Below are 18,126 nucleotides of genomic sequence, written 5' to 3'. Positions count from 1 at the left end.
TAGATCTGGGGAACCTATGCTGTGACCTAGAGGCGACATTTTGCAAATCAATAATATGGCTTAATTGACTAACTCCAATGAAAAAAATATAAACTGACTGGCAATTGTGACTTGAGACTAATAATTATAATTGCAACTGTAGCTGGGCTTCTGGGTATTACATTAATGTGAAACTAACTGTGTTATCTATTGAAAAAGCAACCATCAAATAAATCAAGGAATTATAATCTGAAAATCTTATTCTTCAGTGAGTGATTGATTGATTGATTGATTAAGTGCCGTCAAGTTGGTGTCAACTGTTAGCGACCACATAGATAGATTCTCTCCAGGATGACCCGTCTACTGCAGGTCAATATAAACCACTCCTTTTTTCTCACTTTGATCAGGGCAGCCAAGAAGGAAGGTTAGCCAAACTGAGGCTCTCCAGTGGCTGTTGGACAACTCTCTTCATCCCCTGTTGCAACTGCAATAGGGATGGGGGGGGGGGGGGCGCGGCGGCTGTAGTACAGCAACAGCTGAACAGCTTCAGGTTGGTCACCAGTACAACCAGGTCACTCTCTCTCTCTGAAAAATTTAGAAACCCTGATCATGCATGAGAAAGTTTCATGTTTCTAAACAGGTTTTGTTTATGTAATAAGCTAAGCAGATCTGTAATACTGAAACGAGGCAAAGGAAGCTAATGCAAAACTTCTTAAATCAAGTGACATTATACAAGGCAACATGTTTAACTCATATCTGCACGACTGAATTCTGACCCTCTTTCACAAATGCATTTATTGATCCCATGTTTTTAAAAAAGCAATTTAAATAAACACAGTTTTTCCACACAAGGCTGCAGCTCTCCCCCAAGCATCTGATTAGTTTACTAATCAGTAAACTTCCCCCCACCTTTAGTTTACTGAACTCCCTCCACAGCACATTCTCCCCTCCTCAAGGTGTCTTTCCTCACCACCACCACCAGACACACACCACAGTTTAACAGAGAGGTGGCCCTTCAAGCTTTCTCGCAGTCTGCAGCGCACCCTGCTTTCAAGGTCTCTAATTTATGAAACACACACATCATTTAGCGGGAGGGAGATCCCCACCAGAATGAGGGGCAGGTCGGTCTGCTTTCCACTTTTCTCCCAGCTGTAAATGGAGCTGACTGGTGCCATTCTGTCCAGTGCGTGTTACACTTGTACATATTGCAGGGGGGGAGATGATGCAGTAACCGAGGGCAACGCCACAAGGCTACACAAGTCTACCTAGAGGAGGAGAGCGAGACAAGGCTGTTTAAATAAGCTCGCTCCCGTATCCCCCCTCCCCCTGCCGGGACTTTGCCTTGGGTTGGAGTTCAGCAAGCACCGCCCCCCTCATGGCTTATGCAAGCGCGAGCAAGCTGGCTGTGATCCAGGCCTCGCTTGTCACACACTCACTCACCCTCTAGCTGCTCGTGGCTTTTAGGACCCGAAGCAGCAACAGTGACTGCAGCCTCCCGCCTGAGTTTCTTGTTCGCCGCCTCCAGCTCCAGCTGCAGGGCGTTTTTCCGTTTCTTGACCATGCTTCCATCCAAGAGAGCAGCAGACCGCACGAGTGGCCACAGGGAGGCGTGGTGGGGGACAAAGGCAGACAGGCCCAACAGGCGGCGGGGGCGGGGTCTGTCTCTTGAGTAAATCGTCGAACCTCCTCTGCCGTCGGGGCAGAGCTAATGTTGCAGGCACCCGGAGGCAGCTGCAGGTTACTGCCGCCGGTGCCAGGCCCCGTTGTCCTCTTCCTCCGAGGTAATCAGAAAGTCATGCAGGAGGACGAGGCCGGGTTTCGTGCCGGCGGCTTCTCTGTTCCCCTCTCGCTCCTCCTTTCTGTTGCTGTCTGACGTCCCTTCCGTGCCGGGTGGGAGATGCTTGCAGGCAGCTGTAGCCGCACAGAGATGAGCAAGGCTCTGTTGTTCATCTCGGGACAATCCTGTGCGTGATTACACAGGAGGAAACCCCATTGAGATCAATTGGGCTTACTTCCAAGGAAGCGTGCATTTAGGATTGCAGCCTCAGAGACGTTTTGGGGAGGAGACAATGAGCGTCACTGCCAACTGATACCCGGGGCGTGGCTATAATTAAACGGGCCCATCTTCATTTCTTGTCCCAGGGCCCACTCCAACCTTGCTGTGCTCCTTAGTGGTACCCAAGTGGAGTTTACAACATTGGGTTTTAGGCCCACCAGCTCATTCCCACCTAAATTACCTTAATGAGATGGAAAAAAGATGGGGGTGGTGCTGTTTTCATTAGATCAATACATCTGATGGAACAGGTCGTGTATGCAAGCTTTTAAGTTACACAGAGACATGTATGCATGCTTTAAATATGGTGTTCTGTGGGTGGGGGCCCCTGTTATCTCCCCACTGTCATGGACGGGTCACCATCTGGTTAAGGTAAGACTTGCAGCCACAACCCACCTCTGTAGGGGTGGAAGACCCATTAGGTTGGTCCGCCCGAGAAGGTTATTGGATCCAGTAAGATTCCAAGAAGCCTTGGAAGGGTTTCCAGCTGGCTCTGCGAGCGATTCTGTCAATGCTCTGGTGCAAACATGGAATAATGAACTTACTAGAGCGGTAGATAAAATCGTACCTAAGCATCCCCTCCGACCTGCTTCTTCCTCATGGTATTCAGACGAACTGCGAGAGCTGAAGCGATGAGGTAGACAACTAGAGTGCAAGTGGAGGAAGTCTCGGCATGAATCTGATAGATTGCAACCCAGAGCTCATTTGAGGATCTGTGCTCTGGCAGTGCAGACGGCAAAGAAGCAGTTCTTCTCCACCCTCATTGCTTCTGCAAATTCACCTCTGGCCGAGTTGTCTAGGCTTGTGAGGGGGCTAGTTCATGCCCCCTCTGCCTTGAATTTGAATTTGGAACCATCTGTCACTTGCTGTGATGTGTTGAACACCTTTTTTGCAGATAAAATATCTTTTATTCATGTCGAATTAGACTCCACAGTTACTGCAGAGTCTATCATAGAGGTGCCCAGCAACTCCTCTTGTATGATTGAACTGGATCATTTTCAGTTTATTACTTCTGATGATGTGGACAACCTGCTTCAGACTGTACACCCCACCACCTGCTCTCTTGATCCTTGCCCAACTTGGCTTATTTCACCTTATAGTGAAACCTGCTTTTGATCCCTCAGAGTTAGCTAATTACAGGTCTGTCTCTAATCTTCCTTGCTTGGTCAAGGTGATTAAGCAAGTGGTTGCTTCTCAGCTCCAGGCAGTTTTGGATGACACACAGGGGCAGATCCAGCAGGAAAATACAGGGGGTGCAGCAGGAAATTTCTTCACATAAAAGATCCCCCCTCCAATATTAAAAATATTGGGGCTTAGATTTTCTCTCTTGCAAATGTACTATGCCAGGGGTGTCAAGCTCAAATCTGGTGGTGGGCCAGATTAGATTCTGATGCACCTCTGGGGAGCCATACATGGCCTTGCACCTGTCTCACATCACCTTCTGTCTTCCTCCTCCTCCTTTCTTCTCTTTCTCTCATTCATTTTCTCCCCCCCCCCCCGCATTAGCCAAATTCACTATTTTTTACACTAAAATACACTCAGGGAAAGATTTATTAGTAGTAGTAGTATTTGTATTTTTGGAAGACATTCTGAACATACCTGCCAATACCAGATTTTGCATGGATAATCCTATGGCTCTTCCTCTCCTTTAACAGAGGTGTTGCGAGGTACTTAAAAGATCCAAGGCTTGGGCCCACAGCTTCCCTACATTTTGATAATTAAACCCTTTCATGCTCTTAAAGATATCCACTAGTTTGCTTCACCCTAAAAATGAATCTTTTTTCTCCTGCATCAGATTTCTCGTGCAATCAATAAGCACACAGTTGAGAACCAGTGTGGTGTAATAATAATAATAATAATAATTCAATTTCTATACCACCCTTCCAAAAATGGCTCAGGGTGGTTTACAAAGAGAAATAACAAACAAATAAGATGGCTCCCTGTCCCCAAAGGGCTCACATTCTAAAAATAAACTTAAGACACACACCAGCCACAGTCACTGGAAGTACTGTGTTGGGGGTGGATAGGGCCAGTTACTCTCCCCCTGCTAAATAAAGAGAATCACCACGGTAAAAGGTGCCTCTTTGCCCAGTTAGCAGGGGATTAGATTAGGGTGTAGTGATTAGAGAGTTAAGACTAGGATTGGGAGACTTGCGTTCCCCATTCAGACATGAAACTCACTGTGGGACTTTAGCTGAGACACTGTCTCACCCCTCCAAACTTGCCCCACAGGACTGTTGTGAGAATAAAAGTGGGGAGAAAGAACATGTACACTACCCTGACTCTTTGGAGGAAGAAAAGGATGTGTGTCGTGTTATATGACTTTTAGCCACATGCACTCCAATCCTAAGCATGTAAACTCAGAAACAAATTAAAATAGCCTTTTTTACACCAATCACAACAGCATGCAATCCAGTTTGTTCTCTTCTATTGACTGCATTTCATTTAAGCAAAAAATCATATGGAACTATAGTGTATGTCTATATACCACAGTATATATACAATCTACAGTGTGTGTCTATACATTATAGAAAGAAAAGCCATCATTTTGATTTCAAATAGGACAGCAGAATGACATATATGGAGTTACCACAATTTTGTAGAATTTAAAGACAACCAATCATTTCATGTGCAAAGGAGTTTTAAAAATAAGTTTCTTCTGAACTGATTTGCAAAGCCTTATTTTGAAGCAAGTGTACAAAAATAGACTTTTGGTTGAGGAGCATGTTACAGGCACAAAGCAAAATAAAATAAAATAGTAATGTTTAAAAGGGGGAACATGTTAAGAGAACTATTTCTGCATATTTTGCTATTTAAGCCATTTTGAGAACTCTGTTGCTAAAAAAGCAGCATATAAATATTTTTAATACAGGAGGGGGGAGAAAGACACCCACACAGAGAGACCAGATTAGAGCTATATGCAGTGTATCTTCAGGAACAAAAACATCCATTTTGTCAGAGCATTCCTCCCCCACTTCTTCTTTTCAAAGTTTTTAATACTTTTGCACCAAATCATTTCCTCACAAGAAGGTATACTGTTGGGATGGGGATGGTTTTTCTTACAAGATTGCATTAGAACAGTTTTGGAATACTTTGAAAATGGGGTGTTTTTTTAAGCTTAAAACTCACTCTCACACATACACACACACGGGATGGGACTTCTCTCACATGTACAACACACACACACACACACACACACACAGAGCAACATGGTAGCTTGACCAAGGGGAACAAATCACATACAAACAAAACAAACAGCAAAGGGCCGTTTTCCCCCAAAACATCTTACTTTCCTTCTTGAAGAAAGACCAGCAACCGGCTTCCAGGGCTCAGTCTGCAGTTACATACAAATTCCAAGCTGCAGAGGAGCCCAAGACTCCAGGAGAACCAATAGGGCTGGGAGAAAAGTTAACCCTTTTTTTACTCTCTCCTACAGCTGATCTCCAAGAGACTCAACATTAATTCACAGGGGGTGCAACTGCACCCTTGCGCGCACACACACACACACACACACACACACGGATCTGCCCCTGATGACACAGATTATTTAGATCCTTTCCAGACTGGCTTTCGGGTGGGCTATGGGGTTGAGACTGCCTTGGTTGACCTGATGGATGATCTCCAATTGGCGATCGACAGAGGGAGTGTGACTCTGCTGATCCTTCTGGATCTCTCAGTGGCTTTCAATACCATTGACCATGGTATCCTACTGGTTTGCTTGAAGGAGGTGGGATTGGGTGGCACTGTTTTACAGTAGTTCCGCTCCTACCTCTCTGGCAGATTCCAGATGGTGTCGCTTGGAGACTGTTGCTCTGAAAAGTGAGAGCTGAAGTGTGGGGTTCCGCAAGGCTCCATACTGTTTCCAATGCTTTTTAACATTTACATGAAACCGCTGGGAGGGATCGTCAGGAAGTTTGGTCTGGGATGCTATCAATATGCTGATGACACCCAGATCTATTTCTCTATACCAACTTCATCAGGAAATGGCGTGACCCCCCTAAGTGTCTGCCTGGAGGCGATATTGGGCTGGATGAGGGATAACTGACTGTAGTTTAATCCAAACAAAACGGAAGTACTGTCTGTAGGGGGTCAGGATCTGAGAGATGGTTTAGATCTGCCTGTTCTAGATGGGGTTACACTCCCCTAAGGGATCATGTTCGTAGTCTGGGAGTGCTTCTGGATCCCAAACTCTTCCTGGTTTCTCATGATGAAGCTGTGGCCAGGAGTGCTTTTTATCAGCTTTGGCTGATAAGCCAGATACATCCATTCTTGGAGACTAGTGACCTTAAAACGGTGGTACATATGCTGGTAACCTCTAGGCTTGACTACTATAATGCACTCTAAATGGGGCTGCCTTAGTATGTAGTTCAGAAATTACAATTGGTAGAGAATACGGCAGCTAGACTGGTCTCTGGGTTTACCAGAAGAGACTATATAACACCGATTCTGAAAGAACTGCACTGGCTGCCGATAAGTTTCTGAACGAAATTCAAAGTGCTAGTTATCACCTATAAGGCCCTTAAGGCCCAGGGTATTTAAGAGAGGGTATTAGGTCCAGGGTATTTAAGAGAGCGCCTTCTCTGTTGTGAACCCTGTCACCTATTAAGATCATCTGGAGAGGTCCAACTACAGGTGCCGCAAACCCATTTGGTGGCAACTTGGGACCGGGCCTTTTCTGTGGCTGCCCCAGGGCTTTGGAACACGCTCCCTGCTGAAATAAGAGCATCTCATTCTCTGTTTGCTTTTAGGAGGACCCTGAAGACGCACCTCTTTTCCCAGACCTTCAACTGAGATTCAGTTTTTAAATTTCAATGTGTTTTTATCTATATTTTTATCTTTTTATGAATTTTAAATGTGTTATATTTTATATTTTAATTCTGTACACTGCCTAGAGATATTTATACTAGGCAGTATATAAATTCAACAAATAAATAATAAATATATCCATTTGTATTTTATCTATCATCAAATTTGTATGCCGCCCCAAACTGGTATATTCATGGAAGTCCTGGTACACACATTTACATGCTTATCTCTTAAGACTGCAGGCTCCAGTGATTCTTGCATATGTGAAAGGGCAATCATGGATTTTTTTTTAATCACCTAGCCTAAGGGCAATTGAATTAGTTCACACATTCAGCTTCAACAAGAATCAAAGAAATCCAGTCATAGTCTGAGTAATCTGCTGTAATCCAGACTGTGATGACTGATGGCTGGATATATAACTTTATTGTAAATTATTGTTTATGAAGTTGTAATGGGGAAGTTATTTATTTATTTATTTATTTATTTTTATTTTTTATTTTCACGTTAGTGCTTGATCCATAATGATTCATGCAAAGCATTAAGCGAACACATATATGAACCAGCCTTAGGTGAGGACCTATCACCTCTGAACCAGAAGCAAATTTAAATATGAAAACACCTTTAAGATGAGAGTAACTGGCCCTATTCACCCCCAGCATAGTATCTCCAGTGACTGTTGCTGGTGTCTCTCTTATGTTTCTTTTAGACTGTGAGCCCTTTGGGGCCAGCCTTGTATTTATTTGTTATTTCTCTGTGTAAACCGCCCTGAGCCATTTTTGGAAGGGTGGTATAGAAATCGAATATATATATATATATATATATATATATATATATATGCTTACAATTTTCCCTCATGCCCTGCAAAGCATGGGAACAGTGTTAAGGTGTTCACCTAATTTATGTGCCATGTAAGCAGAAAAGTCTTTGCATAGTCTCATATACTATGCTGCCTTTACAAATTAGGCTTCATGCACCCACACTATGCCTTGGCATTTCAGCTTGCCATTGGGCAAGGGAGGAATGTGTTAAGCCAGAAAATCAACAGGTGCAGCTTCCCCACTTCCCCATTACTTGCTAGAGAGGCCTCTGATGAATTTCCTCTTGATGCATATGTACAAGGCACAGTTGTTGTGCTGTCAAGTCGGTTTTGACTCCTGGTGACCACAGAGCCATGTGGTTGTCTTTGGTAGAATACAGGAGTGGTTTACCATTGCCTCCTCCTGCACAGTATGAGATGATGCCTTTCACCATCTTCCTATATTGCTGCTGCCCGATATAAGTGCTCCCCATAGAATGGAAAACATACCAATGGGGATTCAAACCAACAACCTCTTGCTCCCTAGGCAAGTTACTTCCCTGCTGTGCCATTAGGTGGCTTACAAGACACAGAACGTCTTCCAAATTATAATTATGAATATTAATAATTATTAATAATTCTACACAGAACGTCTTCCAAATTATAATTATGACTTTTCCTTTACTGTAATCTGAGCTGTATTTTGTGTAGTGTGTGTTGTGCTGTAGTGTCTAATAATTTCAGCATGATGGTGGAATGATTGTCAGGGCTTTTAGACATGGGCATTGTTAGCAAAAATGAATTCATCAGAAATATCTGATTATACTATCATGTAATTGTTATACTTTCTGTCTCCATGTTGATAATATGCGTACTGTTTAGTACTGCAGTGCAGATCTGCATCTGTGATGTTATATTTTACCAATTAAAACAGCCTAGGTGACAATAATAAAACATGTATTAGACAGTTCTTGTTGTAAGGCACAATCAGCCTGAAATCCTTTCTGAAATATGGAGATCAGTTGTTGTAATCCCATTCCACCCTACAAGGTTGTTGTAATGTAGCCTATCAGCTCTCTTTCCCTTACCTCTATCAAAATGTGTGGATTTACAAGTCTGTTTGAAGTTACTCAGGCTTATCGGGGATGGCAACAGTTCTCTCTCTCAGCCTCAGCTGCTCCGCCACCTCCTCCCCAAACAACTCTGCAATACCAAGATAACTGGTTTGCATTTGCAGCTCATGTTTTAAACTTGTTAAAAACATGGGCGGGCGGGGGGGGGGGTTCGTGTCAATATTTTCCCACAGCTGAAGACCCGAGTCTGAAAGAGCATGAACCTTTGTTTTGGCTTCCACTCTGCTGTTAATTCATTGCAACGATAAACTTCCTGGATTTCTCCAAGGTCTTCTATGAGCAGCTGTCGCTTTCACCCCATCAAGCGAGAAAGGGGGGGAATATGGTTTCAAACGTAACCAGGAAGTTCCGCCTGTAGACAAAGAAACTGTCACTCTACGAGTTTTCTTGTACATAGATCCGTCACCACCCTAGTGCGACGACCTCCGAAGTGGGTTGGGCATAAAATATCGCGAGAAAAGCTTGGCGTCGGCTTTGAAAAATGGCGGACGAGGTGGACCAGGTGAGTGGGTGTCGTTGCTGGCGGGTAGCTCATTTGCGTTTTGCTGGCCGGTGTTGTTTCAGGCCTTCTGCTTTCGCGGCTTTTTAAGTGTTGATTGCGCGATAGTTTTAAATCTTAGTTTTCGCTTTGGCATTCTCATAGTAGCGTGAGCGACGTCTTGGGAGGATGTGTGCATGTGCGTACACTTCATTCTAATCCTATGCATTATTTGGGGGATCCCACAACACATTTGCTATGGCGTATCCTTGTCACCTGTTTTTCGCCAACGCCCTGCAAATAGCATTTTTTAAAAAAAAGTTCTAGTGAGCATCATCGTGAGTGTGAATGCTGCCACATATAGAAAATGTTATGCACAAATACTACTCAGGAAAACCACTTTTTGTGGTTGCTATATGCCTATAATATCTAGGCACACAAATCTCAATGGCAGCACCAGAAAAAAAATTGAAGGGGGTGTACAGAAGGGGGGAAGTGTATTTATGGGTGGGTGAGCTGTGTCCTATTTCTGAAACAAATGGGAGTTGTGGGCCAGGGGGAGATCCACTTGTCTGTGGAGATGCTTGCCCGCCTGGCTCATGGTGCCTATGCTGCTGTTCTGGAGTTGCCTTTGATTAACCTATCTTTTATAAATGTCTAACTTACTATTATCAGTTCAGGGGTGTATATGTTTTGGAAGGAAACTACAGTTGGCTTTTTTTGGTAAATAACTCCTCCCTTAGCAGAGACCCAAGATGTGAGAAATAGATTCCACACTTGATTGCTGCATCTCTTGGTTTGATTTTGTATGCATTTTGTTAATGTACATTGTTTGAATGTAATGGCTAAGCCTGAAGCATATGAGTTCCATTACTGTTATGCCCTTATGGAAAGATATAACATATTTTACTAACGATTCCTTGAAAAGAGTTTGGCTAATTCAGCAGGGTGTGCTTCCAATTGCCTGTTTAGAGAATATAATTTGTCAATAAGATAGAAGTTGTCCATGTTTGGAATAGACACTGAAAACCAAATGAGCTGATGTGAAAATGCCAACTTGAACAACTCTTATCTATGTGGGCTTCTCCTGGAAGTGATTTGCCTTATTTGGTGTGAGATGCATGGCAGTATAAATCCTCTCTCTGTTCATGGTGCTTCATTGTTGGGACACTTTTAATGGATGGGTCCAAGGCATTAGAGGATGTGCTGAGAATAATCTAAAGTTGTTGAAATCCCACAGGCTGCTTAAATGAAGGTTTCTAGCCTAAATAACCAAAGGGAGTTGTTTCTAACTTACCATGTGTTGGCTTCTTATTTTGAGGGGAAGTAATCAATAGCTTTTTCTTCTTGCTTTCATATGCTTGAGTTTAGGCATATATATTCAATGAGCAATGAATATTGGAATTAAATTCCATTCACTTTGTTATACAAATTCAGTGCAGGTTTTCCTTGGGGAAAGGTCACAATTGCCCTGTGTAATTATACAGAGAAACCTCTTCTCTTATAGCAACAAACTACCAACACTGTAGAAGAGCCCTTGGACCTCATCAGACTCAGTCTTGATGAAAGAATTTATGTGAAAATGAGGAATGATCGAGAACTTCGAGGCAGGCTACATGTAAGTAAAACTACACAGAAATAAAAGCTGCTGGAAATAAATGTAAGATTATTCTGACTCTCCTTTTGAAAAGTTGGTATGGGTGGCACTAATCATTCAAGAACTTTGATTCGTAACAGCCCCATTGGATCAGAGCCAAGGCCTATCTAGACCAGTACTCTTTCCCCCAGTGGCCCACCAGATGTGTCTAGGAATCCCTCAAGCAGGGCTCCTCTGCAGCTGGTATTCAGAGGCATACTGGGGGCAGCCTATAGTCATCAAGTCATTGATATACCTGTCCTTTATGAATTTGTCTAGAACAAGAGGTTACAACTTTTTATTAACGAGGAAATAGCAGTCCAGCTTGTGAAATAATTTCTAGGATTTCAAAGTTATGCCCCATCCTCAGTAACTATCTTCCTATTTTTGTAGTACTGACAAGGAGCTGAATATTTATGCCCTCTTAGTGGCCTGGAGAAACCCACTTTAAAGGATGGATCTCCTACCCTATAAGTCACAGGATTTGAGTTCAAGCTAATGAAAAACAAGTGTTCCCATAGAACTGACTGCTTACAAACTGATTATCTGAGTTTGGTGAAGCCCAGCATCTCCCAAGAACTTGCTGTATGTTGGAGTAGAGAGATGGGTATTTAAAATACCATTGTGCTTTATAAAACCATGGCTTAGTATTAGCTCAGACTGACACACATGGAAATGTGAGGGAGAATAAGAGCGAACAAGCGAGGCCATGTGCTTAAATTTACTCTGAAGTGTTTGACTACGAAGGTGTTGAAGGCCAACATTCCTGTTGAACATAATGCTTGGGGAAACAAGGGAAATATGTCTTGGAAATGGTAATTCGATAGATAGGCAATACAGTTTGATAAATGCTGGTGTAACCTGTTCTAAGTAAGCCTTCCTACAGAGGATAAGCAGCTGTGCTATGTTACCTTGCCTATTATTTCAAAGTAGAATGTCTGCTCTGGAGTCTACATGGGAGTGGACAGGGTCGGAGAGGAAAACTCCCAATGGAAGAGATGCCCTACACTTGCAGGAAAATATTGTGGGATCAAAGTCCTCCCTCCAAGCCCCTAAAACTGACAAACATTTCTCCATCTCTGCACACATGCTGTCTTTATGTTACTGGGGAATACCAATTGTAGCAGAAAGAGGTGCCACCTAGGGGTGGGAGTTGAAGGGGAAGTAAGTGGTCTGGGGCCTACAGGGCAAGGTGAGGAGGAATTGAGCTAGTAAGGCAAGTTTTCTTCAGCAAAGTGGTGGAGCTTTCCAAGGTGGATTATGCATAGGTTACTACTTGTCTCTTATGTTATAGTAGCACTTCTGCACTGAAGGAGCGAAAACAAGTTATAACAGCAAAAATGTTTCAAATAGAAAGGACAAGTTTCAAATATTCAAAATGGAAATAGTCGTGTGTGTGTGTGTGTGTGTGTTTTAAATCTTTTTATTGCAATGCTGTTAGCATAGCATTAACTTCTGTGTTCTAATGCCTTGCTATCTTTATTCCATCCTGTTTAAGGCAAAAACTCTAGTATCCTCTGTGGAGGTGTATGTGTTTATAGTGTATGCCTTTTCCTTTATACAAGTTACTGTACAGTTTCAAGATCAGCATCAGTGTTTTTTGGTGAAGAATTCAGTTGGTTAAATGATGCTTCTTGGACCTTGCATGAAAGAAAAATGTTGTACCCTTACCATGCTCAGACTCTTCTGTTACTGTAATCTGATAAATTCCACCTCCAAAATAAATAGATCATATTGTATGTAAGATTTTCTGTGGAATACTGTATGTTGATATAATGATGTACTTTCTCAGCAGTTTTCTGTGATTGTAAGCAGCCCACCAGTGTTGTAGAGTTTGTGAGCTTCATTGTGGACTTCCTTAATACTGGGTTTCATTGAACAACTTGTTAGGATTACCATCTTGCATGTTTAATAAACATGATATTTTGTTAATTTCATTTTCTGTTCTTCCAACACTGTCATTTTGCCCATTACCTTGATAATCCAAATTATAGCTTCTATTTATTTCTGCATAATTCACATTTTTTGTGTGTTGAAAGGGAAAACATCTTGAAGAGGACTACTAATTGGGTAGCATGGAATACTGAAAAGAATTTAGAGGCAAATTTAATAGTTAAAAGAATTAAACATAACCAACATAAACAAATACACATATCTTTAAAGCAACAACCCCAGTTCAGAACAATAGAAGTCAGTAAAACAAATCAGACTACAGGGGAATCACAGATTTTTATATTTATTTTGTAATCTACACAGGATGGGTGAAATAGCTGCTCCTCTGGCTTCTCTGCAGTTCTTAGGCCCAGTCACCATGGCTCCTGGTGCTGAGTGATGCTGAAGAAAAAGCTGCTGTTCTCATCTGCTTTCCAAAAGTTCAGCTTTTGCCCTCCCTCTTCTTATTCCAAACTTTATTCCTCAATCTCAGTCCTCCTCAATATCACATTATTTTCCTCACAAAGTATCTTCCTCTCAGACACTACCCTATGGCAACCCACCAGGGCCAAAAGTAATTGAAAGTACTCCCCATCCAACAGAGGGCGCTATACAAGGTTACACAGTATCAACAGGGTAATGTTTTTGCTAGCAAAATCTAAACAATGAGATGGCATCCCAAGGGAGGGTATTTCATAACCCAGGGGCCACTGCAGAAAAAGTCCTGTCTTGGGTCACCACCATCCTCACTCCAAAAGAGGTGGGTCCTGGAGCAGTGATCCACCTGATAATCTCAATTCTTGGGGAGGCTCACATGGGAGATGGCTGTCCCTACGGCACTCATATCTTAAACCATATAGGGCTTTAGAGGTAATAACCAGCACCTCAATTTTTGCCTGGAAAAATAAATTTAACTGCTTCCATAGTAGACATATGGAAGGAAGGTACTGTACTTCACAATGTAGAGATTCATGTCTTCACAGAGATTTCATGTCTGTGCATTTGAGTTACAATTTATAAAAACTTATTTCTAGTGCCAGGGGCAATATTTAATGAACATACTCATAAACTACTCTTTCTTCCACAGGCTTATGATCAACACTTAAATATGATTTTGGGTGATGTTGAAGAGACTGTGACAACAATAGAGATTGATGAAGAAACCTATGAAGAGATTTATAAAGTATGAGCTTATAATGTTTACTTGCTGCTTTTAAAGCTTAAATACGATTTTATCAGTGCATCTAAAATAGATCTTTATGTCTAGATCTATTTTAAATTCCATCTTGTTTTTCACTAACAAGATCAGTATAGTGGCTAGATGTATGATGGTCCCAAGTGAATTATACCAGAGTAAAAGTTACAGTATTAAATATAGCAATTGCTTCATTGTTCAGATCAGATTTTTCAGTTTTTGACTTCTACAATAAATTATTAAACCTGTGAATAGTTAATCTTTGCAACTATTTACATTCTTGGAATTAGCCCATAAGTTGCTTTCTTTTTCCTTCTGTAGTCCACCAAGCGGAATATCCCAATGCTGTTTGTCAGAGGAGATGGAGTTGTACTTGTAGCTCCTCCACTAAGGGTCGGCTGAAACCATGACAAACTTACCTTTTGGAAAGTGTCTACCTTCAGGATACTGGCTTCTGCTCCCTTTAAATATTAAGACTGCACACATCTTACACAAGACTGTTGGGGTTGGAAAGCGTGGTGTGAAGGCACCAGTTCATCTGTCCAATTGATAATGTAAGATTTTGTTTTCTCCTGGAGCAATGTAACTGCTATGATGCAGATCTCTTTTTGTATCAAATCAGTAGATTTGATGTTTTAGTTAATTTTGTGGCCATTGCTGTTTTTTTAAAATAAATCTCTTTAGTTTGCTTATTTTTGTATATGTGCATATTTAGTGTGAGATGTGCTTATCTTAATTCAGTGGGCATTGCATAGTTATTTTTTGTGTGTTCTTGGTTGCGATTTACGAGGGATGCCAATTGTGGGTATTAACTACTCCAGTTACTTGAGCAGCCTACATGCCTGCAGTTTATATGCTTCACTATCTCTCTGAGAGGAGAATGTAGCCGGTAGCTTATCACAACACCACACAACGTCTAGCAGGGAAGATGATCACAAAAGGTGGAGGACTGCAGCTTCCTTTCTTTCCCTGAGCAATTAACAGCTGAGTGAAATGATGAGTTGCAAGGAGTTTAGAACAAAGTGGTCCATGTAATGGGATCTGGCTAGACTGCCCTGTAGGTTGGAATGGACTCTCATTATATCTAATGTTGAATGATGTGGGGCATTTGGGGTGGTAGATAAATTTTCATATAATGGAATGGCTTGGCTTGGTTTAGTAACTGTCATAGAAATCATTATATCAGAATTTTCTGAGTGCTGATGTTTTTAAATAGATCCTCTTCAAGCACTCTGCATTACCTGCTTAATTTTCTACGTATTCTAGCACTCCAAATTGTCATCTTTGCCTTTTGGCTATGACTTAATGATAACTGGGCAGATGCATCTTAAACCTTCACTGAACACTAGATGGTGCTATCTGCATTAAAATCATGTTTGGTTTGCTTTGTCTTGCCTGATCATCATCTGTAATGGCCTCATAGTACATTGTGTTACAGGTGTTTTCATCCAAGGCATTTGTTTTTAATGAAAGGCTGCCATAACATGCAGGCAATTGCAACATGCTGAATAATAATACTTAAATAACACAATGTTTCTTATCCACTAGTATTTACAAAATGACTTTCTAGAGAGAAATAGAACGGCTTAGTGTATTTATAGTCAGTTTTACTCAATGTCTTATACTTAGTAGTATTTCTGATAATCCCAGTTGCATATGCATGTAGATAAGAGAGATAAACTTGCCAGTAAACTTCATAGCCAACTGCATGGAGAAAATGTGCATTAAGCTCCCATTTCATCAAGGTGTCTGAATATGAAGACAACAGTTGCAGTATGGGACAAACCTGATATTTCCAATGGGTCTTAAATTGCTCTTCAGGATACATCCTTTGTCCTTCCCTTGTTTCTGTATGCAGTAGGACAATCTTGTCCCTAGACATTTGCCTAAGGTTCATGTGGTTTTTTACAAATGTTTGTACAGGTGGCCCTCATCTGCGGACTCATGGATTGCGGTTTCGCGTATCCATGAGTACGTGGGATCTAGTTTCTCTATCCCCGGGTAGAAAAATAGGCAAAATCCGCCTATCTGCAGCCTTGAGTGGCCAGAAATTACTTCCAATGTCATTTCTGGCATTTTGTTTTTGGTGAATATTCACCCAAATTTGACCATTTTGGAGCATTGCTGGAGACCTGGAGAATCAGGCAACATTATTTTTCTCCTCTTATTTCTGCCCCCTTGCTCTTTGGCCCCCCCCCCATTTTTTTGTTAGGACCCCCTAGATTCCCATGGGGTGAGGCTTCATTATTCACGGTTTCCATATTTGTGCCTAGAGGCGAAAATTGAACCCCCGTGAATGAGGGCCACCTGTATACTGCTTAACAACAACAACAAAGGTTCTTGGAATGGTTTATATCAGGGATTGTCAACTTTGGGTCCCCAGATGTTATTGGACTTCAGCTCCCATAATCCCCAGCTAAAGGCCACTGGGGCTGGGGATTATGGAAGTCCAATAACATCTGGGGACCCAACGTTGAGAATCTCGGGTTTACATGACAAAAGCTGTAAGATGGTTCCTTGACCCAAAGGAGCTCAAAATTTTATAAATACAAAATACTAAGCATCAGCCACGGGAAGCTGTTAAGATGATGGGGCTGTAGCTTAGTGGCAGTGCATCTGCTTTGCATGTAGAAGGTCCCATGTTCAATCCCTGCCATCTCCAGGTAGGGCTGGGAAAGATTCCTGCCTCAAACTTTGGAGATCTACTGCCAGTCAGTGTGGGCAATACTGAGCTAAATGGACCAATGGTCTGACTTGGTATAAGGCAGCTTCCAATGTGGCACACTGTCCTGAGCTGAATAGGGCCAGTTGCTCTCCCCCTGCTAAATATGAGAGAAACACCACTTTAAAAGGTGCCCTTCTGCCCACACTGGAAAATGGGAAAACCTATTTGGCCCTAATGGGCTTTAAATGCTTGTTTAAGAGTTTACTCCTTCACCTGGACATGTTCAGTCTGATCTTTCTCCATTTACATGCTTAGCTTGTGAGCATGGCTTTATTTTGTTTTATGTATACCACCCTGTTCCTATGGGCAGTTTAAAACATGTAATTGTTCTCTTCTACAATCGCGTTGTGTTTTACAGCAGAACAAAGCCTTCCACATGGGAACCTCTTGCCTTCCTAGTGCATCACTGGGAGGAGGCCTTAACCTCGACACCTTGGCAACGGTGGTTGTTATGGCAATGCTAGGGAAGTATGGAAAGACCATATCAGTGGCTTTTGAGTGTGTGTGGCTGGCAGGGTGGGATTTGAATTATGTAGCTGCCTCCGAGTCAGGCCATTGATCTGTTTAGCTCGGACATTATTGACATGGGCTGCTAGAGCCTCTCCAGGTCTGACCACCCTTTCCCAGCTCTGCCGGGAGATGCCAGGTGACGGGCCCAGGATCACCTGCATGCAAAGCACATGTGCTGCCACTAAGTTACAATCCTTCCCACAATGGCTCATCAGCTGGAGGAATATTGGTTGTGATTTCAGGTGCCACCACCAAGCTCTGTCCAAAACTGGGAATTGCAAGATAACTAACTAGACCAACAAAAAGCTTTATGCACAGCAATAGGCCATAGTATGTCCTGTGAATATAGCCTATGAATGATCCCAAGGTAGACTTGTTCTGACTTAAGGCTTCATACCATTCCTTACTCGTCTCCTGCCTGACTTAATAGTAGCTGCCGTTCCTGTGCTACATCTTAGAACTGCCCTGCCATTGTCATTAAGGCCTTTTTTTAAAGTAAGTGGCTGTAGGCCTGTATAGCTTTGCCCCATTTTGATTTCCATCTGGTGCTGCTTTGTCTGTTGCTGCACACCTGTCTTTACTGTGAAGCCTGGGACTTGGCAGGGATATTGGTTACTAAGAAACCAAGCAGCATCCCACAGAGTGCAGCTAGCTTCAGAACCTGAATAAACAGCCCATCTCACGATTTCTCCTGTTGCGCCATGCCCATTGTGACAAGCTGCCACTTCTTGTGTAATGCATCATGAGTAGCCCTATATTCCTATCTGAAAAGGACAGGGTAGCTGCCTCATCTGATTAGGATTAAATGAGCTTCTGAGAAAGTAAAAACAAAAGGTTGAAATTAATCTGTTTCTCCCTTTTTTAGCTGAGGGCTAGCATATGA

At 42.3% G+C, this 18,126-nt stretch overlaps 2 protein-coding genes across 7 annotated transcripts in view; one reads left to right on the top strand and one right to left on the bottom strand.

The window, feature by feature from the left end:
- Nucleotides 1–3,674, bottom strand: part of XPC (XPC complex subunit, DNA damage recognition and repair factor) — a 36,814-nt gene extending 33,140 nt beyond the window's left edge. The window contains exons 1-2 of one of the 6 annotated variants that reach the window (XM_053296006.1): nt 3,632–3,674; nt 1,420–1,941 (exon numbers count right to left, since the gene is read on the bottom strand). In XM_053296006.1, coding sequence (XP_053151981.1) covers nt 1,420–1,540 — 121 coding nt within the window. In that variant the 5' untranslated portion in view covers nt 1,541–1,941; nt 3,632–3,674. Of the gene's footprint in view, nt 1–1,085; nt 1,159–1,419; nt 2,320–2,428; nt 2,547–2,600; nt 2,649–3,631 lie in introns of those variants that run through there. The other 5 variants (XM_053296008.1, XM_053296007.1, XM_053296009.1 and 2 more) reach the window with 5 other exon arrangements.
- A 5,473-nt stretch (nt 3,675–9,147) lies between these two features.
- LSM3 (LSM3 homolog, U6 small nuclear RNA and mRNA degradation associated) lies at nt 9,148–14,700 on the top strand. The gene is made up of 4 exons (XM_053296012.1): nt 9,148–9,269; nt 10,753–10,863; nt 13,901–13,996; nt 14,330–14,700. Exons 1-4 carry the CDS (start codon nt 9,249–9,251, stop codon nt 14,408–14,410), a joined length of 309 nt encoding a protein of 102 aa, XP_053151987.1. The 5' UTR covers nt 9,148–9,248; the 3' UTR covers nt 14,411–14,700.
- The last annotated feature ends 3,426 nt before the right edge of the window (nt 14,701–18,126 follow it).

The sequence above is a fragment of the Hemicordylus capensis genome, chromosome 2, assembly GCF_027244095.1.
Source record: "Hemicordylus capensis ecotype Gifberg chromosome 2, rHemCap1.1.pri, whole genome shotgun sequence".
Taxonomy (NCBI): Eukaryota; Metazoa; Chordata; class Lepidosauria; order Squamata; family Cordylidae; genus Hemicordylus; species Hemicordylus capensis.
Note: the sequence above shows the minus strand (reverse complement) of the source record. Positions and strands in the feature narration are given on the sequence as shown.

Bases quoted from the DNA above. Each gene is read 5' to 3' on its own strand.
- LSM3 (XM_053296012.1), top strand. From the start codon at position 9,249: ATGGCGGACGAGGTGGACCAG. The intron at 9,270-10,752 runs GTGAGTGGGTGT...CTTCTCTTATAG, and splicing joins TGGCGGACGAGGTGGACCAG to CAACAAACTACCAACACTGT. The intron at 13,997-14,329 runs GTATGAGCTTAT...TTCCTTCTGTAG, and splicing joins CCTATGAAGAGATTTATAAA to TCCACCAAGCGGAATATCCC.